The sequence below is a fragment of the Phymastichus coffea genome, unplaced genomic scaffold, assembly GCF_024137745.1.
Source record: "Phymastichus coffea isolate CEN01 unplaced genomic scaffold, Cenicafe_Pcof_1.1 PCOF00014, whole genome shotgun sequence".
NCBI classification, from domain to species: Eukaryota; Metazoa; Arthropoda; class Insecta; order Hymenoptera; family Eulophidae; genus Phymastichus; species Phymastichus coffea.
In genome coordinates this window covers 4,894,754-4,919,651 of record NW_026706825.1, presented here as the reverse complement: position 1 = coordinate 4,919,651, position 24,898 = coordinate 4,894,754, and the positions used below count along the sequence as shown (strand labels likewise).

At 41.7% G+C, this 24,898-nt stretch overlaps 1 protein-coding gene across 1 annotated transcript in view; it reads left to right on the top strand.

Moving 5' to 3' along the window:
- LOC131674381 (probable G-protein coupled receptor Mth-like 1) overlaps window positions 1–24,898 on the top strand; it is a 567,109-nt gene that overhangs the window by 509,459 nt on the left and 32,752 nt on the right. Inside the window, exon 7 of the mRNA XM_058953025.1 lies at window positions 6,956–7,094. Within this exon, the coding sequence (XP_058809008.1) occupies window positions 6,956–7,094 (139 nt within the window). The remainder of the gene's footprint in view (window positions 1–6,955; window positions 7,095–24,898) is intronic.

Here is a 24,898-nt window from a genome sequence, read left to right as displayed (position 1 = left end):
TTAACTTTTTAAATACTTGACTTTTCTTCAACTACTATGAATAATGAAATATGTATCGGATGTCTTATTATCGTAAGGGGCGTAGATTTGATATAACTTATCTTCTTCGAGCCATTGATAAGACAAAATTGTAAATAAGATAAAGTGTACAGCAAAGTAAAGTACCAACAAAAAATAAACTAAACCACAAGTGAAAATTGAAAAAAGTAATCAGTTTATAAGTATAGGAATTGAGATCATAATAACTATTTATAACTATTAATATAATGAATTATTTGTTATAATTTCTTTTCTAATTGACAAATTGTAAATGATTAAAAAAGAAATAATAACTATATCAAACTTCCACTTTTGAAATTAATAATTTTTAACTGTTATTACTTGTTATTTTTCTTTATTACGAATTAACTTTACGTTTAAAAAATAATAACTATTATTATTACTCTTTTATACACAGCAATATGTAATACAATGCAAATAATATTTTTAAAAACACTGATACTATAACTGTTATTATTAATTTCGAAAAAACAAAATAGTTAATAATTATTTATAATTTATTTTAGTCTCAAATCTTATATTTATAAGCCGTTATTAATTATTTTTATCTTTTTTGTATTTATCATGAAAAGAAAATAATAATTATTACATAAAATTTGTAAAACTTGGGACATATTGTTATGCAACATGAATGTTATTCAAGAAATACATTTATTTTTCGCTATTTATATAAGGTTAGCCCGCATGTGGTTCGGTAAGGGTGGTTTATAAGGGTGAGTGTTAGATAGGTTAGGGGTAGGTGGATAAAAGGTACGTTATACAGCTGGGATAACTCGCTTATGGTGTACAATTCAATTATTTCAAGAAATAACAAACGACTAAAGTTGCTTTTCACAGGATTAGGTGGGTTAGCCTGCATGTGGTTCGGTAAGGGTGGTTTATGGGGGTTTGGTGGGTTAGAGGCAGGTTGGTTAGTTGAGGTAGCTCGCTCTTGCATAGGATTAAATTATTTCAAGAAATTTCAAACGACTAAACTTGTTTATCCCAGGGTTAGGTGGATTAACCTGCTGATAGTTTGACGGGGCTGGTTTCTAGGGGGTGAAACACCCCTTAAACATATTTTTTTTTAAATCCGGAAACACGTCAATTTAATTTTGGTATTTTCTCATTATCAGTGCGATTTTTAAATCACTCGAGCTGATTTACTATATTACATGTCGTAAAACAGTACAAAAAATAGTGTATTCACCCCTATTAAAAAGGGGGTTGCAACCCTTCGGTATAAATGTTATGTCCTTAAAAGCGCCTTTTTATAAGAAATTTTTTAACGTTGAGTTTACTGAAAAATATTCATTTGATGCTGAGAAATATAAAAAAAACTGATTTTAGGGGTTGATTTTCAGGGTGAATTTCACCCCTTAAAAGCCCTCATCGGTCGATAAAAAAAAACACGTATCTAATTTTTTTTGAAGTACTACAACATATCCCAAAATCATTCAAATCGGTGAGGTCGGGTTAGGGTGGTTCCCTTGTTAGTGCCAAGTGCCATCTATTCGTAAGAATTCCTGAGACCAACAGATACTTGAGTTACTTTTTGAATTTTTTGATTGAATCATTCCGCGACTTCGTTATGTTATGGTGTTCCTGGGTATATTAATTTGAATTATTGCTAAGCTCTGGACCTTGATCATATTCAAGGTAATACTTTCGTTTCTTTTCCATGTAAATTTTTTGCGGAGATTATATAAAACACGCAAATAATACAGAACTTCGTATTATTTTAATTAGATAAATCGCTGCATATTTCAAATAATTTTCGATAGAAACTGTAATTAATCTGTGGAGACATTCGCCTCACGATGCGTAGCGATAGCACCGGCTGTTTCCTTCTTCGGATCACACGTATGTCTGCGCCTTGTCTCCCGCGCTTTATTATAAGTACTTTTGTAAAACACAGTCTAAATAACGAAATAATAATTTATTTTCTAGCCCAGGTGCTACACTTATTCATATCCATCTCTCACGCGCTAAAATGCTGACCCTAACATAATCTTAGTGGATGAAAATCGCGGCAATGAGCAGATAAGAGTGTCAGAGTACCACCATACCACCTCTTTTAACATCTCTGTCGATTCTCACGGCAATCCGGCTTGCGGCACCTTTCTCGAGCACGCTCTCGGAGAAAATTTGAAGCATCGAAAGGAAGATTGAGAAGATAACCGGCAACGGCCAGTGCGAAGCGACGATACGCTCGCCAACAATAATAACGGGCTTCTAGTGCAAAGGGTTCAGGAGACGCTGCAAGCCAACGTCGAGTCTATACGTGACTGTAAATTGATATCGTTCTGGGAATCATCATTCAAGGCTTAGTTTCACCAGGTCGAGTCCACCTTCGCATGCAGCTATTTAGGCTCAAACCTGGGAAGGTATAACCTCACCATTGCCGCACTACGTCTCATCATCGATTTGAGTGCTACCAGACACAGATAGGTACCCAGTTGAACTCCCTCGCAGCTGATATATATGCGTCAGCTTGTCGGCACCTCAGTCCCGATGACGTCCTTTGAATCGGTCGTCTCGTTGCTGTCACGTTCGGTCGTGCGCTCGACGCAAACCTTAGAAGTCGAACCTCTCAAGCTGACAGCCGCCAACCTCTCACAGATTCAATGTACATGCGACGCATCTTGATGCTCAACATTGGGCCCAGTACACGTTCACACGGTCGCGCTGCTTGGTAGTCCGATGGAACAAGCTATGGAGGAAACGAATCACACTTACCGGTACATCATCGTTCACTGTATTCAGATACGATAGGACCTCCAATCTACAAGCGCATTCGCAAGATCTTCAAAAAGCTCGGCAGCAGTGAACGTGGCATCGTACGTCCCTCCTCCAGCCAGTGGATCAGCGCTTTGCATCTCGTATGATAGCAAGGCAGAGGGTTTCGAGCAACAGGGAATTATCGACATCATAGTACCTGTATGAAGCCGGAACGCTATCCACTGTTTGTCGTGGAGGAGTATGTGATGCATTGATGCCACTGAGGCAGGGTGTTTTCAACAATTGACCTGAAACGAGCTTTCTACCAGATCCCGATGGCCAAGGAGAACATCGATAAGATGACTGTCGCCAGACCCTTCGTTCTTTACGGATATTTGTGCTTATCACTCGGACTGCGCAACGCCACCCAAACCTTCCAGCGGTTCATGGACTCGTTCTTCTAAGACATATCTTTTGTGCAGTCGTACATCGACATCATCATTACCTCTAGAGATCACAACAAGCACTAGCAGGATCTCTACTTGTTTTTTGGGACGTTATGGAAGGCAGAACTCTGACTCAAGCTCTGTAAGTACGAACTTAGAAAGTTCTAGGTCAACTTTCTCGGTTACATGCTCTCGCCCGACAGATTCTGGCCTCCTGAACGCAAGGTGGGGAATATGGGAAAGTTCCCAAAGCCTACAACATCATAGGAGCTTCGCAGAACCCTGGATATGATGAATTATTACAGTCGCTATATATCGCACGCCTCGCACCTGCAGGTTTCACTGGACAACATGCTCAAGGGTGTGCCCAAATACAAGTGAGCTAAGCTTGATTGAGAACCGGCAGGTAAGGAAACTTTTGCCGGATGCAAGCAAACCCTGTACAAAGCCACCGTCGCCTCGTTCTTCTCGCTTACTGCACCTCTCTCTCTCTCTCTCTCTCTCTTTCTCTCTCTCTCTCAATAAATGTATCTGACGTGGCATTAAAAGCTGTCCTGGAGCAGCTAACCAACTTCCTGTGGTGTTCAGTCTCTTTTTACTCAAGAAAACTCACGGAGGAAGTACACACGTACGACTGCAAGCTGCTGGCTGTCTACGCTTCAGTGAAAACTTCAGTATCTTCCTGGTGGGTCGCAGCTTTATACTTAAGACTGATCATAAGCCTATCGTCTTTCTCGGAGACCAGTCGTCTCAAAAGGCATCGCTGCGACAAAAGAGGTACCTAGACTTAATGTTTTGAATATTCGGATATGCAGTACGTAATTTACGTAAATATGATCCCGACATATGACCTAGTTTAATATGCCACAATTTAACAGAACTTATTTTACGTTGTTCAGTTAACTCATCACTAGTTTTATTGTTTATATCATCAATTTCTGAATTTAATTGATCGTTTATATTGATGACTTATGTTTTTTACTATACGTAACAAATGGTTTTTGTTTAAGTCATTATCTTTTTATTTATTTGTTTATTTACAAATATAATCTGCAACGGGGTACGAATTGCAGCTATTATTTTAAATTGCTGAATTGAATCATTTGCTCACGAGGGCGGGGAAATTCGTCGAAGCCTCGTTCGCTGCTGCAGGTCTGTCTTCGCAGTAATACCTCGTTAAAAACGAGCGCTAAGAATCCACTTGCCAATATCACTGCAGAAAGATCGTTTTCTGAAAGGAGATGCAAAAATGTCCTCGATCGCATCGATAGCTCCCACGATTTTATTATATCGGCTCAGCGAGAAAATCTGTTATTAGCATAGGGCATTCAAATTATCGTAACGATTAAAAAAGAAAGATCGCACTTCACTGAAAGTTTAGCGAACAAAAACAAAAATACATGATATCCGGCAGTCTTGCGCGGCGCTAGGATAAAGAAACTTATTCTACGCGACGAATTTCAATCTAAGAACCACACGCTTTACAAGCATGCTATTTTCTCGAAAACAAGTAGTACTGATAATTCAGACATAAGTTAACAAAACGTAACAATCATAATTTCGTAAAAAGAAAAGATAGCTACTCTGATAAATAAACAACAAATTCAAAATTTTAACAAATTAATAATACCATGCACTAGCAAAGAATAACAAGTCTCAGATACATATATAAGTATTGAGAAAATACTGTAGCAAGTAGATTTTATTGCACGTAATGTGTTTGATAAATATCAGTTCCCTTACATATAATAGCAAAGCAACTCGAGTGACAGATGGTTTACAACTGTTGAATTTACAGTTCTTCGAAGTCTTCGAAAAGTTGATAGTATCAAAATCGTTGAAAGATTTTGCAGATAAATGGCAAATGGAGACGTAAGAGGTGTAATGACGACAATAAAGAGCTGCTAGAGAGTGTTACAGCGACATAAAAACTTAGCGTATATAAAGATTAGAATGCGAATGTCTGCATGCCATTTATTTATCGATTTTTAATTAATTACGTGTCACTGTGTGTCATAACGGTATTACTCTGTGGATAAATCTGGATTATTTTCTTATTATTCTTACTTTATCAATAAATATGTTTTTAATGTCTTTCATAGCTTTTTCTTCGTAATATTTTGTTATTTATTTCAGCAATATTCTCAATGTAATTTAGTTAATTAATTATTATTTAAGCAAAAATCAACATAAATAATCAGTATAAACATGAAAATAAGGCGTACAAGCCACCTAGGGTATGCCTGTCAATGTAAAATAAAATAAAATTTTTTCGATAAATTTCGATTTGATTTAGAAATTCGATCGATTTAGAAAAATAACATTTAGTGGCGTGCCTAAGTTTCTGGTAAAAAAAATCATTTAAAATTGAAAGTTTTGCAGCTTCGTCTAAAATGGTCGTAGAAGAATGCGCCAAACTCATTTTGAAGAATAAACCAATACCCTTCATATCCCGCCAATATTATTTTAATAAATTAAAAATTGTACTTATTAAGTTCAAAAAACAAATTTTTTTTATATTAAATCGGTTATAACTTTTGAACGGTTGAACAGATAGTAAAAATCGAAAGTGTAAAAGAAATGTAAAAAGGAAAGTGTTGTATATTTCTGTTATCTTTAAAATGAGCGCAACAGGATTCATTTTCATTGAGTCAATAAAAAGTTGCAACGCTTTTTGTAAAACAATTCCCAATTTTTCATCTTCGATTATCTCGGAAACCATGCACTGTAGAAAGAAACTCCAAAAATAGGTTATTTTTTAATGTAATTAGTTTATGATATCTGGATAACCAAGAATGATTATAAGAGCCATTCTGAGCCCGAATTCGGAATCAGCGCATGAAAATATATTAAATATACTATGTATGGTTTCAGGTTCTTGACTTCTGTAAAATTTTGTTGGCTTGTGTTATTCTACATTAAAAAACAACCTTTTTTTTCATTGGAGTTTCTTTCGACAGGGCATAGTTTCCGAGATAATCAAAGATGAAAAAAAGACATTGTTTTACAATAAAACATTGTAACTTTTTATCGGCTCAATGAAAATAAATCCTGTTGCACTCATTTTAAAGGTAACAGAAATATACAACTTTTACACTTACGATTTTTAAAATCTGCAGAGCTGTTCAAAAGTTATAACCGATTAAATATTAAAAAAAAATTTTTTTAAAGTAATATGTTTTTTTAACTTAATAAACACAATTTTTAATTTAATAAAAAAATACTGATGGGATATGAAGAGTATTGCTTTATTCTTTAAAATGAGCTTGTGCGCATTCTTCTACAACCATTTTAGACGGAGCTGCAAAACTTTCAATTTTAAATGATTTTTTTTTGGCCAGAAACTTATGAACGCCACTGTATAACGTTTTTTTATAAAATCACAAAACTTTTATAAGTTAAAGTTTATTTAGTCCTGAAACTATTTATACTTATTATAAATAATAATTATCGGTGCTTTTACAGAAGTTATTAAAAAATGTGTTGTAAACATCGATGCCTTGACGCGACGCTGTTCTACTGAATTACTTTTATAATTTTTTCCAATCAGTATGAAGCTTTACAATGTGATACACGTATTCATGAAAGATTGATATAGGTTGATAACAATGTGGTATTGAAACAATATAATTTTTCAAAATTTGTAACAAAATCATACTAACAATAATTACAAAATAAAAATTATCTATTTATTATAAATTCATGTGTCATCTGAGGGTAATTATAATGGCTATATCTTTGTATTACAGGTGATATGGAGATATTAGCCTATTTCTTTGGTCCCATTGGCGTGCTGTTGGTGATAAATCTATTATTTTTTATGGCAACCGCTCGAGAACTGACTTGTGGTCTCTGGAAAGGCGAGTTCGTAAAAAGCACTACCGAAAGGTAAGCAAATAATTTAGTATTCCCTCTCTCTCTATCTCTTTCTCTCTATCTCTTTCTCTATCTATCTATCTATCTATCTATCCATTGTGACGGTAAACGTCTTATTAGCGCTAACAGCCCAATCATGCGGCTGCCTGCGAGGGCAGCACCTACTGGTCGGGGAAAAAGTAATGAGGGAATTCGGCACGAGACGAGACGGAACGCGCGCGCATGAAAATGAACGAGTTGAAGAATAGAACCCGGACACTCAGCTGCTGCTAGTGACAAAAGAGAGTTTTCATCGAGTTTTCCAGAGTGCCGAGACGAACTGATTAGAGCAGAGATAAGCTGTGCCTTCGCCTGACGGAGACGAACGCGTGTAAGCGTGTGTGAGTGTGAGGTTTCGCCATCGAGGGCGAATCGAAAGCGAGAGCCGCTTGGTTACGGAAGCGGACTTCCCCGAGATTTGGTTGCGAACTTTTTCTTTCTCGTTCACCGTACGACTGCTAATAAGGTAAGCTGGCCAGCTATTTCGCGATTGCTATATAATTGCCGATAACTAATCTCTTGTACTTCATAAAAAGCGTGCATGTATTTACCCGGCGAACAATGAGCGGCGAGTGATCAGACACTGCATGTTAATGTCGCGCGCGCGCGCTTTGTAAACATAAACATGCGGGCCGAATACATTGTAGAAATAAGAGATAATAAACGATCTCGCATGTGATCTTAACTGTAATTTCGATGTTATTATTTCATGACAGTAGAAAGTTGGTTGACTGACACCCGTTCCCTCCTGCTCTCCGGTTTTGGAATTTAAACGTGTAGATAATCCCGCGCGCTCTTGGACGTGATCGCGCGCATAATTAAACAAACGGATATCAACCCCGTTACATGGCGCCCAACGTAAAATAACCTACAGCGTTTATGATTGTTCAAAACGCCGGTTCTAAACATTGACCTTGCGCTCAGTCAACCAGTGACTTAGGTGGCAATCAACGTGTTGCTGTGCATACTTTGAGTTAAAAGCCACATAGTAAACATCGCCTCTCTGTTAGTTAGCTTGCGAAGGACCGCCGCGACGATAATTTGTAAACAGTCGTTGTAAGCGCGTGCGAGTGCGACCGAACGACTCTTAGCCAAAGCGTAAACACCAATAAGTTTTGAAAGTTGCCGCAAATTAATAATCTTGTACCCGTTGGCCCGGGGAAAACTAACACCGGCAACGTTCAAACAAAAGAAACTCAAATTGATAGTTTTATTTGATATAGTGTTGTCTTAACGTAAATGTATTTTTTTTAATATTGCTAGCTACGGTTATTGGTGACTACGCAAATAGACGCTCGTTATAATATTTTAGATACTAACTAGTACATACGCGCTAACAAACAGTTAGTGCGCCTGATAGGCAGGATCATTATATTGCGCAATAGCGAGCAAAGAGTCTTTCGGTAAACACAACATTAAATACCCGTTGTTGAGACTATTACCGGCCAGTAAAGTCTAAATTTTTGCGTGTTTGCTTGTAAATATTAAATATAGCATTCGCACTCGCATCATCCGTCAAACAAGCGTGTAAATTTGAGCGAAAAATTAATTGTGGCATAACTAACAGATGACAATGGACTGCACTCAAAAAGAGGTCGAAGATTGGGCGTTGACGCTCCTAGACGAGGAAATAAACGAATACCTCGAAGTCGACAACCAACACAGCAATCCAGCAAGAAGGGCAGCCCTACGCTCGGAGCTCATAGTATACATATGCGTGGAACACACAGAATCCGAACAAGAAGGTGAACACCCGCTAGCCCATCTAATGCAAAGTGCAGAGGTGATATCGCGGATTCAGGAAACAGCGATAAATATCACAAACGTACTGGACGACGGCGAGAGTACTAGCAGTAATAAGTATATTGCTATAACGGCTAATGATAGTAGCCAGGTTCAACTCCCGCCGGCATTTGCGGTAATGAGCCAAGACCTCATTTTCCGGCCCAGAGAACATGAGAAGAAGCTCGAGCTGCTAGACTCGTTAAGAGTAAACGTGTCGAGTCTAACGAAAGTATTAGACCAGATATACAACAACTGCAGCAATGTTAAGAGCCAACTGGACGACCTATTGGACAGAATGAGCGGATTGGAAAATGCCGAAAACAGGAATGTACGACAAAATAATGTGAATAATTCCGGCGAAATGCGACAACAAGAAAACACGCGTAGGAGTGTAGCATTCCGAGATACCTTCACCTAACATCACGACACCAGGTTACCCCACAGTACTCCAGCTGTACCCGGACAGAGGCCCATGGGGGCCACCGGCAGGATCCCCCGCCGGACGCTCCCTTTCGGAGAGGGTGGACAGCATCAACTCAGTGAAATTAATGCTGAAGTGAATAACCACCCGCCGAGCATGTGGTCATCTCAGCAGACAACAAACTCTTGGTCGACTACAAGTGATGTTGGTCGCATTGTCCGAGGATGGAAACTGAAGTTTTCAGGAGAGGGCAATGCGAGTATTGACACCTTCCTGTCTAGGCTAGACAACTTGAGGAATGGCGCGGGACTCACGTAAGACGAGATGCTCCTAACGATATCGGAGCTACTCGTCGGTCCCGCCCTTACCTGGTGCGAGGCGATGAAGGAGGAATGGCTCTTCTACGCCAAATTCGAGATGGATGCAAGGGAATGGTTTGGGACCAGTGTGCAGCAGTAACAGCGTCTGATGAGGGAAATTCAGAGCCGATATCAGGGCCCCGACGAACCCATGAATGTTTACATCGCCAATACGATGGGCCTGATGAAGCGGCTGAACCCCCAAATGACGCCTGATTGCCAACTGGACCTGCTGCATACCAACCTTCTCCCGGATATTCACGGCCAAGTGCGGAGATCCGAAGTGAACTCTATAAGAACCCTGAATGCGCTGGCCATGGCGGCACAGAATAGCTTGCACCAGAGAAAGGCAGAACGGGTGGTACCTGATCCACAATCAACTCTGTACCCGGAGTTAGCGTACCACCCTCGCACCGATGGAAGCAAGGGCCGCAAGGGCAAAGTGGCATCAATGTCCAGTGATAAGCCGGAGGTCAGCGACATGTTGGACCGTATGGAGAAAGTGCTTGAGAAGGTGACGCACCACGTCGTCTATACACCGACGCCCTCGGGGGCGACACCTAGTCCGAGTCTAGAGGCAGTTGATGGCGAAAAGAAGACTCCACGCGCCGATCTGCTGAGCCAAGTGCTATTATCTCTCAAGGAGATATCTGAAGGGATGAAGCACAACCTCGTTGGGAAAAACTTGACCTCGGAAGACCGCACTAGGAAGCCGGAAGCTCCTCGAAGACGGGAGAGAGACTTCTCCAAGCCACTCAAGTGCATTGAGTGCGGGTTACTGGGGTACAACAAAAAGTACTGTCCCCAATGCAACAAAGGAAATGAGGAAAGGAGTAGTTGGGTGGGGCTGACCCCACTCCTTCATTCCCTAAAATAAACCCCGTAAACGAGATCTCGCGGCCTTCGCCAACACAGTCAGCACCGATAGTAGCGAGCGTGTTGAGTGACGAAAGCGAGAACTCCCCTGGTGGCGCCAATAATGAACGTGGCGGAAAAGTGAACGCGGAGAGAGAGGGTATTGACGTTAGTAATGCCCAAGACCCTAGACCGGCCGAGGTGATGGCGAATAGATCGCGCACGTCCTGGGGGGGGGGCGGCAGATAAACTGTTAAAGGATACCCCATAGAAACTCCGATCGTCCGAACGAAGGTCGTTCGAACGATAAGTGGCGTCACTTTACCACGCGAGCACAGTGGCTAGCCCTATGGTGTGCAAAGGGCAAGGCTGTGGCGCCGCCGAATCTGTTTCGCAATATTCCCCGGAACAGGAAACGCGCTGGTGGCTGCCGGTGAAAATGGGAGACTTCCAGATACGGGCTCTCTATGATCCGGGAGCTTCCACCACAGCCATGGGTAGTAATGTGCTGCAAATAGCGTTTGTGCTAGGCATCAGGTTAGATACCACCCACGCGGGTACGGCAGGACTACCAGATGGTCGTAAGTTAACGATCGTTGGTCACGCCATGTTGCCGTTCACCCTGGGGAAGAAGACAATGCCGACGAGGATAGCTATGCTCCCAACCCTCGTCGATAAATGTATCCTAGGAGTGAATTTTGTTAGACTGTTTAGAGCGGTACTTGACCCCGACGATAATACGTTGCTGTTCAAGAAATCACAATCCAAGATGAAGCTAGAGGTAGCTAGTTTAGAGGCGTGTCCGAGATTAGCTACGATCGGACTAGCCGAGGTGACAGCCTCCCAACAGGCGATATTGCAGAGGACCATCGGCGAGGCCTTATCGCAGGCCCCCGTGGGACTGGGATGTGCGGCAGGTATTGAACACGAGATTCGGGTCGGTGATACGAAACCGATTAAGCAGCGATACTATCCAGTATCACACAAGGTCGAGCAAGAAATGCATGGATTGGTAAGGGAGATGTTAGATCAAGGGGTGATCGAGCCAGCAGATAGCGGCTGGTCGAGCCCAGTGGTTATGATACGCAAGAAGGATGGCTCGTATCGATTCTGTATAGACTTCAGGAAGGTCAACAAGGTTTATGGAAGATATATTGAGGCGCTTACGAAACGTGCGCTATATCTCCACACTCGACCTCAGTAGTGCATATCACCAAATACCACTCAAACCCGAACATCGAACAATCACGGCCTTTACCGTACCCGGATTGGGGCATTTCCAGTTCGTACGAATGCCATTCGGTCTCTCGTACGTCGGCGCCACCTTCCAACGGTTAATAGACAGCGTGATCGGAACTTAGCTTGTCGATTTCGCCTTCGCTTGTTTGGATGATATCATCATAGTATCGTCCAAGGTCGAAGATCACCTGCAACATCTTAAAACCGTGTTGGATAGGTTATGTCGAGCCGGCCTCTCGATTAATCGAGAGAAGAGCGTCTTCTGTAAACCGGAGGCCAAATATCTAGGTTTGTTGATTAACCGCGAGGGTATCAGGCCAGACCCTGAAAAGGTGCTCTCTATCGTGGAGTACCCTCGACCAGGAAACGTGCGACGGTTGGGTACCTTCCTGGGGGTGGCTTCATGGTACCGCCGATTCTTGAGTGACTTCGCCACACACGCTCAACAGTTAACGAAACTAACGGGGAAGAAATGCGAATACGTGTGGGGATCGGACCAAGAACAAGCCTTCGCTAAACTTAAGGTACTCATGATATCCGCACCGTACCTCGGGTTACCGGAGCCCGACGGGCAATACGTGTTGGAAACAGACGCTATCGGAATCGGCGCCGTCCTGATTTAAAGAGTAAGGGACGAAGACCGAATCATCGATCAAGACTACCCGGACTGGAAAGTAGTTGGCAAGGTGATGTATCACCAAGACCCTTGGAAGCTTGTCATACCGTCGGAAGATCGAAAGGCGGTCCTGTTAGAGAACCACGACCTTTAGACCGCGGGACATTTGGGACGCGAGAAGACATTCGCCCGCGTCGCCCAATTCTACTATTGGCCGGGGATGTACGCGGACGTTAAAGGTTACGTCCAAAAGTGTCAGGTTTGTCAGCAGTGTAAGATCGAACAGCGATTGCCACGCGGGATCATGAGGGATCGGATGTTGTCCATACCTTGGCAAGTGGTAGCGGGCGACATCGCCGGACCCTTTCCAAGAAGCCCTCGACGGCACGAATACGTATTAGTGTTTATCGACTTATTCACGCGATGGGTCGAGTGCATACCTATACGTAGTGCCAATGGTAAGACGATCGCAAAGGAACTCCGGGAACGAGCGATCCTGCGCTTTAGTACACCTAAGGTCTTCCTGTCCGATAATGGCACCGAGTTCCGTAACCAGCTGGTAGATGGATTCCTGAGAGACCAAGGGATAAACGGGACCTTTACGCCGACCTATACCCCACAGGCTAACCCTACCGAAAGAGTTGACAAAACTCTGAAGACGATGATAACCTCGTACCTGCGCGGAAATCACAAGGCATGGGATCGAGTGTTACCGGAACTAGCGTTCGCGCTGAACACTGCCGTCCATAGTTCCACGGGAACCAGCCTGCCATGCTCAACTACGGTAGGCAGCCGGAAGCCCCGAATACCCTTCGGAGATAAATGGACGAGTTTGCTGCCCGAGAGGAAGATTTGCTCCGAATCGGATAATGGAACGCGCATATGAAGAATAACCGATTCGTTATTCAGTAAGCTCGTGAAGGCGCTTCGGACCAGTTTCTGAGGCAGGCGAGATATAACGCCAAGCACAGGATCCCCGGATTTAAGGAAGGGGACTAGGTATGGAAGAAAAATCGCATACTGTCCAGTGCGACGCAGGGTATTTCCGCGAAGCTAGCGCCAAAGTTCATAGGTCTCTTTATCGTCACGAAAGTACTCGGAGTCAATTCTTACCGCCTTGTCAACCAGCAAGAAGAGGTCACAGAATTGGTCAACGCCACAGACCTCAAACCCTACTATGGACAGGAGGATACCTTGCCGGAAGATGGAACCCGACGGCGAGATGACGACGATACATCTACCACCGAGGGAACCGAGGCGACGATCATCCCACCTACTGCGAGCGATGCGACAACGCGCGGAAACGGACGCGCCATTACTACGGATGACGCAATCCGGAATGATAACGCGATAACTTCGAGCCAACCTCGTCACGCCCCTTCCGATCCTTCCGATAAAATCATGATAACCGCCCCTCCATCTAATACAGCAAAGCGCCCACGAGGGAGACCTTGCAAGAACGCGCTAACCACCCAAACTACACCGTATCGACAGAATTCACGCATCCCCCCTCCCATCATCGGGAAAAGGAAGAGAGATAGACTGCTAAGAACACCGACCGTGGATGCATGAGGCCCTGCGAACGAAGGACCTGGGAGTCCGACGCAAAGAACCCCACCTTCAATCTCGGCGACGAAGACCCTGGGCAGCCGAACAGGCGCCCACTTTCGATACCCGAGGAAAGGGTCATAGATACTGACACGTATGACTATTACAGGATGAAGATCACCTTCGAGCAATTCGAGGAAGCAGCAGCCACCCTCATTAGGCTGGACCTACGTCCCGCCGTCGAGGGGGTAGTGCACGCCGCCCTGCACCTCCTCGGAGAGAAGAAAGAGGAGGAGGAGCAAACACGGATGCGAGCTCATGCGATCTCGTCATCCGTGATTATCGAGGAAGTCGCGGGCAAAGAATCCCCGCGTCCATCGACCGTACAGGGTGTCGTGCGCTAAAAGGAAACCACTCTACCCGGAGCACCAGCGGGGGCAAGCCCCATGAGGGCCCCTCCAACCTCCGTGGGCACGCAGACGGAGGGATCCTTCGCCGATGCGACCTGGCGCTCCAGGTTCACTAGCCAGGCATCCTCGCCTGGTGAACGCACCTGGAAGGAGATAGTTGAGGGTTTGAGGGAGGTCGAGCAAGGCTGGACGACCCTCAATACCCTCCAACGAGCCGTATACGCATCGTATTCCGCGTATACGGCTGCGGGACACCGCATCAATGATATGGATTACTGGAGGAAGGTGGTGTCCCGCCGGTGCCAGTTCGCACAAGCGTTGAAGGAGGTTCAGCGCCATCACCGCCCTCGAGGGCCCGGTCGGTGACACACCCGCCGGCCTCACCTAGCCTCCAGCTGTCGGAGCCAGACTAGCGGCTTCGGAGGCTAGGTCGGAGGCCATGGCACATCTGGGTCCGCGGACGTGCGGGGTAAACCTCGTGGTGAACATGGACGGAAGCAACGGGGGTCAAGCAACGGCACCCATCCACGTAATTCTTGTGGTGGGGTCCACGGGTGAGGACCCCATGGTCGAAAGGCCGCTGTGGTCCGCCCCGAACCGGCGGGACGGTTTGCCGCTGACCCCCAGGGAGCGAGGCCTCCCTCGTGGCACCCTCTCCCGCGCACAGTAGGAAGGGTGCAACGTGTGCCACTACCTCGGGGTGACCCGCTCGAACCGTTGTCTCCGTGTCCGACAACACGTCGACCTGATCCAGGAGAGGCTGGGATGAGAGGCACGCGGGCGCCCCCCGTTGGACACAGAATGCCGGGAAGTACCCATGTGACCAGCCAGGTGAACGATCCCTGCCCCCGTGGGCAGGGTCGCACCCACACCAACATCCAATAAAGCTTACTAAATGTATCAGAGAGAACAAGACATCTTATTATCCTTTACCCCCTTAACCTCCAAAAGAATAGCGCTAATGATTCTATCGTCGAGGACCCCATAGGTCCAGACTAAAAGGGGGCTGTGACGGTAAACGTTTTATTAGCGCTAACAGCCCAATCATGCGGCTGCCTGCGAGGGCAGCACCTACTGGTTGGGGAAAATGTAATGAGGGAAATCGGCACGAGACGAGACGGAACGCGCGCGCATGAAAATGAACGAGTTGAAGAATAGAACCCGGACACTCAACTGCTGCTAGTGACAAAAGAGAGTTTTCATCGAGTTTTCCAGAGTGCCGAGACGAACTGATTAGAGCATAGATAAGCTGTGCCTTCACCTGACGGAGACGAACGCGTGTGAGCGTGTGTGAGTGTGAGGTTTCGCCATCGAGGGCGAATCGAAAGCGAGAGCCGCTTGGTTACGGAAGCGGACTTCCCCGAGATTTGGTTGCGAACTTTTTCTTTCTTGTTCATCGTACGACTGCTAATAAAGTAAGCTGGCCAGCTTAATTTCGCGATTGCTATATAATTGCCGATAACTTATCTTCGACGTGATCGCGAGCATAATTAAATAAACGGATATCAACCCCGTTACACCATCTATCCATTTATCCATATATCCACCTATCTATCTATTTATCTTATATTTAGGAGTCACCTGTGCTCGCTGATTTTCATTTTGCCTGCGTCAAGACTTTTTGGCCATTACATATCTTCGTGTTATTGCAGCTAGCCGCAATAAACGTATCTTTGTTTTATTTTTTAATCCCATTTGATGTATTCATTGATATCCATGTAATTTGTTTAATAATTTTTATAAAATTATTTTTATAAAATTATTAAACCCAAAGCGTGCTTACAGTAAAAAGCGGTATTCAATTTAATTTGTCTCTGTCTTGATCTCGAACTTACACGCTTTTAGCTACGTGAAAGTTATCTGCATCGCTATAGGAAAAGCCAGTAGTAAGTCGAGACGGTAATTAGCTTTGCAGAAAGAGACACAGTTGACAGCATTAAATAAACACAGGTTTATCTAACCAATCATTAGAGTATATTAGTAATATGATGTACTACTGTGGGCAAAAAGTAAGGTGAATTTGTTTGTAAAATGAAAAATCTTTATTTATTCTTCTACATCAATGTCATCCCCTTCGAAGTAATCCCCTCCCGATAAAATACACTTATGCCAACGTTTTTTCCAATCCTCGAAACATGCCAAATAGTCCCTTTCCGGTATAGCCATCAGCGCCTTCTTCGATTCAGCTCTTATCTCCTCAATCGACTCGAAACGCGTTCCCCGGAGTGGTCTCTTGAGTTTTGGGAATAGCCAGAAGTCACACGGAGCCAAATCAGGCGAATACGGTGGTTGCGGAACGATATGCGTCGAATTTTTGGCGAAATGGTCACGAAGAACGAGTGCAGTGTGAGATGGTGCAACGAGATTTGACTTTCGTAGGCCCAAATGGTCTTTCAAAATTGTTTTCACAGATCCTTCTGATATTCCGATCATATCAGTAAGGTCTCTAACAGTCAACCGACGATTTTCGAGCACTAATTCCTTCACTTTATTGACGTGTTGGTCATCTGTTGACGTCGATGGTCGTCCGGAGCGCTCCAAGTCATCAACACGTTCTCGGCCCTCTTTGAAGTCTTTGTACCACTTATAAACATTTTTCTGCGACATGGTAGAATCACCAAAGGCCTTCCGCAACATCCTCAACGTTTCCGCAGTCGAAATTTCATTCCGCAAACAAAATTTGATGGCACTTCTTTGCTCAATTGAATCAGACATTGTAAAAATCGAAACATGCACTCTTGGTCGTTTGGTAAACACAAGCGTAAATATATTATTGATGATGACATTGACATGAAATTTGTCCCAGATGTCATTCGCAGTCCTACCAACTCAAGAAAAAAAGAACTAGCCCGAAATGTTAAGCCCGCGAAGTTTAAATTGAAAATTCACCTTACTTTTTGCCCACAGTAGTACATGTATGTGTATGCAGTGTCGGTTATAATCTTTGACACCTATAAACAAAAATTATATAAAATTTAAAAATTTATATCTTCTCGGGAATTTCTCAAATATTTGAAAATTGTCTTATACCTTTTAATCTGTCTAATATAAGGATCGTTTAAAAAGTCCGTGCAAAAATGAAAACTACTTTATTTTTTTTAATAATTTTTTTTTTGTTTTTTAACATAGTCTCCTTTTAGGCTTATACATTTTATCTAACATTGTTCTAGTATATCGATCCCTTCAAAATAATTGGATTTGTCTAAGTCTGTAAAATAAGTTTGTAATAAAATAGTCTGTAAAATTCGTTCCTGCAATCACCTCTTCGTATCAATAACATCTTTTCCTCGTTAGCTTAGAGCGGAGGGGAATTTTCTCATATTTTCTCATATTAGAGAATAAATAATAGTCCAACGGTGTCAAGTCTGAAGGGGAGGAGGTGAAACGAGTTTTGCGGCCATAACTACTGAGGTGTGAGTAGGTACGTTGCCGTGATGGAAGAGGAATTTTTTGTGAGCCAATCGTGGACCTTTTTCTTGCAACTCGGTTTTCAAACGATCCAATAACGATAAATAATATTCACCTGTAATGGTTTTACCCTATTTTAAAGAGCCAATGAAGATAATTTCTTGATAATCTTAAACGACAGTCACCATAAACTTCCCGAGCGATAAAATGGTCTTTGCCTTTTTTCTGTGCAGATTCCCTCTTGGCAATCCATTGTTTAAACTATTCTTTGGTTTCAGAAGTTTAGTGATGTATCGATGTTTTATCCGCAGTGACGAAACGACGCTTAGTCGTGCGGATTTCGCTGGAACAGCTACAAACCGTTCTTGCAATATTTCACACGATCTCGTTTTTGGTCAATCGTGAGCAATCGCGGCATCCATATAGCGGATAGCTTTTTCATGTTCAAATGTTGGTGCAAAATATTATGTACCCGTTCGCTCGAGATGCGTACAGTACTAGCAATCTCACGCACCTTCACTTTCTGTCAGCCATCACCATGTCATGGATTTTATCAATGATTTGTGGAATAGTGACCTCAACAGGGCGTCCAGAACGTTCAGCGTCTTTTGTGCTCATATGGCCACTGAAAATTTTGAAACCACTTATAAACCATTCTAATCGAAGGTACACAATCACCCCACCACTCATATACATCTACGCAAACGCATTTATATACGTATGTGCGCGCGCGTGCATATGTGTGTATGTAAAATAGTCATATTTATATATATCGAAGGCTTTACAAGAATTATTAACCAAATAACAGTGATATTTAATAAAAATGCAGGTTATCTTATGTTTACTTTAACGCTTAGTATTAACGACAAATTTTAATAGTATAAAATATTAAATTAATAACATAAGCGTATAAAAAATGTACATATAAATGTAAAATCGTGGTACGACGAGTCAGAATTATGGCTACAAAAGCCAATGATCTCCGTGCTTATATAAGGACATGAGGCTTAAGCCTCAAGGATGATCTGAGTATGCTTTGGAGCGGCATTTTCAGTGAGTGACTCGACTGTAATTCTTCCATGTATCCATCTGACTATATTCTGAGGGAACGATCGATCCGATTCAAGTATGCCAATGATTCATTTACCGTAGACGACAACTCACGATTTGAATAAAGATTGATGTGAGGTCTCGAGGTAGAATGGCAGGAAACGGCCGATTCTCCAGTATGACAGATAACGAAAAGTGGAGTTAGGAAGTTCTTCCCAGTGCACTATTCTTCAGCTAGTATTAGCAGTAAGGTTTGTTTCCCAAAGGGAACCTAGTGAGCAATCGGATATGACTGGCCCGCAACACTGCATACCTAGATCTGGGTTCAAACGGTACTACCGTATGCGTGGATGCGGATCTCACGAAATTGTCGTTACGTGACCTTGAAGCAATGCCCGCGAATCAGAAGTCAATTGAGCGCAATCCTTTGTCTTCCTTTCGCGTACCATTAACATCCATGGGCATCCATGAACTTCCTGGGTGGTCGGGCGATGTCGCCGGATTCACTTAAGTGTGCTCCAAAAGAAAGTTCGGTGCGGGATGAGGACAGTCCCGCGATGCGACCACCAATTTCTAACCACCTCATACTGCGACGTATTGGCACGAAGTGACACATCACGGGTTCACGAACGTCCTGGCTGTCTAGTCTGCGAATGAAAGCGTGCGCTAGCGAATATGCAATGGCCCGCTGGAATAATATCACTTCCCGAATCGAGGAATGTGAAGCTAAAAACATCAAGAGCTACTCGAGTGATGAGAGAGAAAACGTCGCGGCCACAACGAAATTACACGGATCACCTTCCAGGAGGACTGAATTGGCGATTATGGCAGTAAAAAAGCAGATCCGAATTCCCAGTGGCGTTCTAGTAGAGGACACCAAAAATGGCTAAATAGAGAGCCAGCTGACGCGGTTAGAGAATTTCAGGCTTAGAACCTGAAATTTTTGGGAACAGCAGGATTTCGAGCACTTCCAGAGGAAATTGCGGAAGTGCGTGCGTTTGTGTAACTTTTGAGAAGAAAAAGTTTTTTTCGGCGATGGAGACGGTATTCATCAATCGTGCAGAGGTATGGTTCATACAGAACAATGGTGAATGAGACGACTTTGTGAATTTTGAAGACGATTTTGAGCAACAATTTTGCCGATGATTGGACCGAAAAGATTTGTATAATATACTACGTCGATGCATACAACCGAGGACAAGTCGATCGCCGACAATATCACCGAGTTCCAATGTTTTATTCGCCGAATGTACCTGCAGCCATCGGGAACAAAATAACTTCAGTTGCTATTGCTGAGCTCACATCCTATGTACCGGGATTATCTAGAAGGTAAAGAGATAGAGGACCTGCAATATGATAATAATCCATAGTATTCAAGGACGGAGAATACATCGGGCTGAGAAAAAAAGAAGGTTAACACTAACAAGCGACAGTTGTCGAAAGAAATCGACAGCCATGTTGATAATGTTATGGTAGAACATACCACGTTCCCTATCTTACCAAGCTACAGCTCATGCACTCGCCATAGCATCGGTTCAACTGGCCCTGTCTTTACAGGTGCTCGCGATGAATACCCAGAAACAACGCTCGAAAAACAGCGCGCAACTGGTCGATAACCAAAAAAATGGAGACTTTCGAAGGAAATGCCAAGTGCGGTGGCATCGGGTATTGTAAGATCTAATGCCTCAGTTAGCCGTAGACTGCCAATACGCCGACGTATACTATCGTTACCAGCAGCCTGGCCACTATGCGAATAATTGCCTACAATTCAGCGGTAAAAATTGTGATACACCGAACTGCAAGTTCCGAACATGTTTGAACTACGAGTGAATTCACATAGCAGCTAATAATGCACGGGTTGATCGTTCGACGATCTCCGCGTAAAGCTGATAAGGGCAAACGCGAAGGTGGACATGAAACCTATACGTAACGTTATAACTGTGTTATCGCTATCTAAGAGCAAGAGCGATGACAGGGAAGGCCCAGTTGAGAGGTAAGGTGTTTCTGAGTAGTCAAGAAGGTACACCAGGTCAAAGGGATGCGGTGGATCATTTAGTGATGATCGGTGGCAAACCATACAGCACCCTATTAAATACTGGAGAACAAGTGACGTTTTTGAGTCGCTGTATCACACGACATAGTTCAGATCTAAGACCTAGGGTCTGCCAGCGATGGCAGTTCCAGGCAGCCACCGATAGAAATCAACACAGTAGTGCGTGCAATTCAAGTATATACCTGCGACCAAGCCCTATAATACATATTACTCGATCAGGGTATTTTCTGCGCATTCAAAATCAATATGGATTCTGTAAACAAAGGATGACTAGTCGAAGGAGTGGGTTATTGGCACGAATTTGTGCAAAAGAAGCGCGATAAAATCGCCTTTTCCATCTAGCTAGACTACCGAATAGTAAAACTACTGTTAGAAGTATCAATCCTGCAGGATACAGAACGGAAATAGATCAATGCGTTAATGGAGTGGAGGATATCAAAGAAATCCCTCGTGTAGACAAATTTCATTGAATAAGTGATTGACAGTCAAGGTGCAAGACTGATTAAAACCACTATGCGTCGCAATTCACCACAGGTAACGGAGTTTTTCTGGAAAGAGGCTGCGAATTGGCACGTGATAGGAGGTGATTTGGCCTTCGCAGAGTGAGTCAGATAGCGCACCCCTTGTAGTGAAAAATAACGATGCCAATCGTCTGCGCATTGATTTACAACTCGTGAATGAGATAATACCCATAGACGTGGCGCACATTACTTGTCGAAGATTGATCTGGTGTGGCTTCGCCCTCATTTTTTCTCAAATGCCGCGGCTGGCAGGAACGCGAAGCATGGTCTTTTGTATATCGGTCTGTATAAGGTTTTGTAGGTGACATTTTAACGACTGATAGTAAAAAATAAGTTACTCACGTCCACGTAAAGAAACTGAAACGGTACGTGCCGCGGAGCACGTCTGTAATTTAGTAGTGTAGTTGATCTGCGATTGTCATTTTATGTGGTGGTATCATAGTTTTTTTGGTTTTTTATTTTCTTTTTTTTTAACTTCACTTGGTTGATGATTGTGTGCTGGTTTGTATTTTTTTGTGTGTATTGTCCATTTTTAAATGCGTTATTGATTATTGGGGAGATCATCCGTATTCCACACATATAACTTGATCTGAACGTAGATTTTGACAAGGAATCCAAATCTGTGATAAAAAATAGGAGGTTCCATTGAAAAAACAACATTGACATGAAAATAACGTTATATGGGGCAATTGGGGGGTGGGCGGCCCCGAGACTCCACACATATTAAATGATCTGAACGTAGAATTTCACGAGGAATCCAAATCTGTCGTCAAAAATAGGAGTTCCTATTCAAAAACAACATTCATCTTGAAATGACCTCGACGGACCCCGTTCAAGGTCAAATCCAAGTTTATCAACACATGGCCCCCTCGATCCTGAACAACTTTCATATGAATCATTTTTAAGCTTTCCGGGCTTGTTTCCGAGATATTCAGCTGTGAAAGTTGAAATGGGATACCTTGTATACCTCAGATCTACTAAAATTTATTAATATCTTGATAACAACATATGCAGATGATACAGAAATTTTAACAGTACACTCAGAGCCAATAATAGCTACGAAAACATTACAAAACTACATAAACAATCATCTTCAAAATTGGTTTAATTCCTGGGGAATAATAGTAAATTAAAGCAAATCAATACATACGACATTCACACTTTAAAAAGATACCTGTCCTCCTATTAAATTAAACGATAAATATATTCATATAAATGTAAAGCAATAAAGTAAAATATCTATGAATTCACCTAGATCGAAAACTTGAACGGAAAGACATGAGTTTGAAGTTCCGAATATTCAACTTGAACGAAAAAATCGAAATTTCGAAAAATGCCTTCTTATCAAAATTAATCGCTAAAATTCATTACAATAATGATAAAAAGCTAAAACAAAACTATTTGAACCACCTACCACCCTCTAAAAACCACCCTTAAAAATTAAGACAAGGTCGAATATTGCTATATGTTATTGAGTACAAAATAATTAATTATTTTTAACAATAAATATTTATTCTTATGTAAAATCATGAGTAAAAATTTTGAGCGCTTGGAACTACGCCGAACCACCCATAATTTCATTTAAGCAGGTGAGTAAGCAAAATTGATATCTTTTAGCTCTAATTTATTATTAGCCACAAAGTTTGAGCGCGCGGAACATTATGGAACTACCCTTAAGTTAATTTAACAATATACGCGATCAAGGAAATTTGAAGTTTTAATGATCCCATTTGTTATTAGTCACTCAATATTTAAATTTTTATATATAACATTGTTAAATGCCATATAATGAACTGATTTACAAAGTCTGAGGGCGCGGAAAGATATGCAGCTACCCCTAAGTTAATTTAATAACTAATGAAATATAGGGAATACGCAGTTTTTATGCTGCCATTTGTTATTAGCCATTCCTTTCTTTAATTTTTTTTTATATAACTGTTAAGCGTCACGTAGAAAAGAGGTGTACAAAGTTTGAGTGCGCGGAACGATATGGAACTACCCCTAAGTTAATTTAACAATATACGTGATCAAAGAAATGTGGAGTTTCAATGCTCCTATTTGTTATTAGCCACTTAATTTTTCAATTTTATTGTATATATAAATGTTGAATGTCATGAAAAGAAATGGTGTATAGTAATTTGTTACATATAATAGTTGACTATCTTGCAAATAAGAAATGAGTAATGTTTGATCCTGGGAAAAAACATGAAATTCTCCTCAAATCCATTCAAAAAGATAAATATTTTGAATTTACACTAGTTCCGCTTCAATTTATTATGTATGTATATACATATAATACATAGACGTTGATGATGTAATATATGGTGATATATATGTATATATATACTTTTGACTAGTTATTTAATTATTGCGAACTTTTTAATACAATTAATAATTATAATTTGTAATATAACATTTGTAATTTAATATATTGTTAATAATTCTTAGTTGTGATTTTATTATAGAAAATCAAATTCCTCTCTGCATTCATAAGGGCTTGAGGCCTTCATATTAATAATGTTTTGGTTTATATTAACATGGCTCCATTAGAATCGGTATATTTACTTCAGTTTTTTCACTGTTCTTAGTCTATCGACTTGCGTAACAGTATTATGTAGGTTTCTTGCATTGTTCTCATTAACTTTTATATCGATCGTGCAGTATGATATATTTTAATCAAATGTAGAACAAAATGCGGATTGTTTTATAATCTAAATCTATAAATAATCAATCAATTCTTTATTTTCATGAATAATATTTTCAATAATTATAATATTCAATAAATGTTGAAAGCAATAATTTGAATTAATTGAATTTTTTAGATTTATATCAATCTTAGTCCAGCGACTTACTGTTTTTACAACTTTTAATTCTCAAATAGAAATCTGATTTTGTAGCTGAAACTGAATAGACCATGAGTTTGATGATTATATAAGTACTTTGGAAGTTTTATTTGATTTTAAAATATTTCCTACAAAGTTTACAAATAAATAATTCATTTTCTCCTGGTTCATTTTCAATTTTTCTTTTTTTAAACTGCCTGTTAACTGCAACATTCTCTTCTTCATCCGTATTAATACTTATGTACTGCAAACATCTTTTTTCACATTTCTGTCTGCAATATTTCCCTCTGCATTGGATTGATTCCGATTTTATATTAGAAAAGCAACAAATGCATATATTCTCCATCTTGTCTGATAGTAACAGAATATTATGTGCTACTTTTAACCTGTACTTGTCAGGATCAAATATGAGATTGAAATCTTTTGCATAACCTAAACACTCAAGGTAATACGAGGTCTGTCCGGAGAGTATCGGGCCTACGTTTAAATCTTCGCGCCATAGTGTTCGAGCGACCTCTACCGGACAGAAATGTCAACAGTAAAGCCTCACGAATCTATTGGTTACTTACTGACACCTGCGGGACGTATAGTTCATGCGCAGCGTGTCTTTATTTACAGTGCCTTTTTCGCGTTCGTCGGATTTTGATATTGTCAAAAATAACTAAAAAA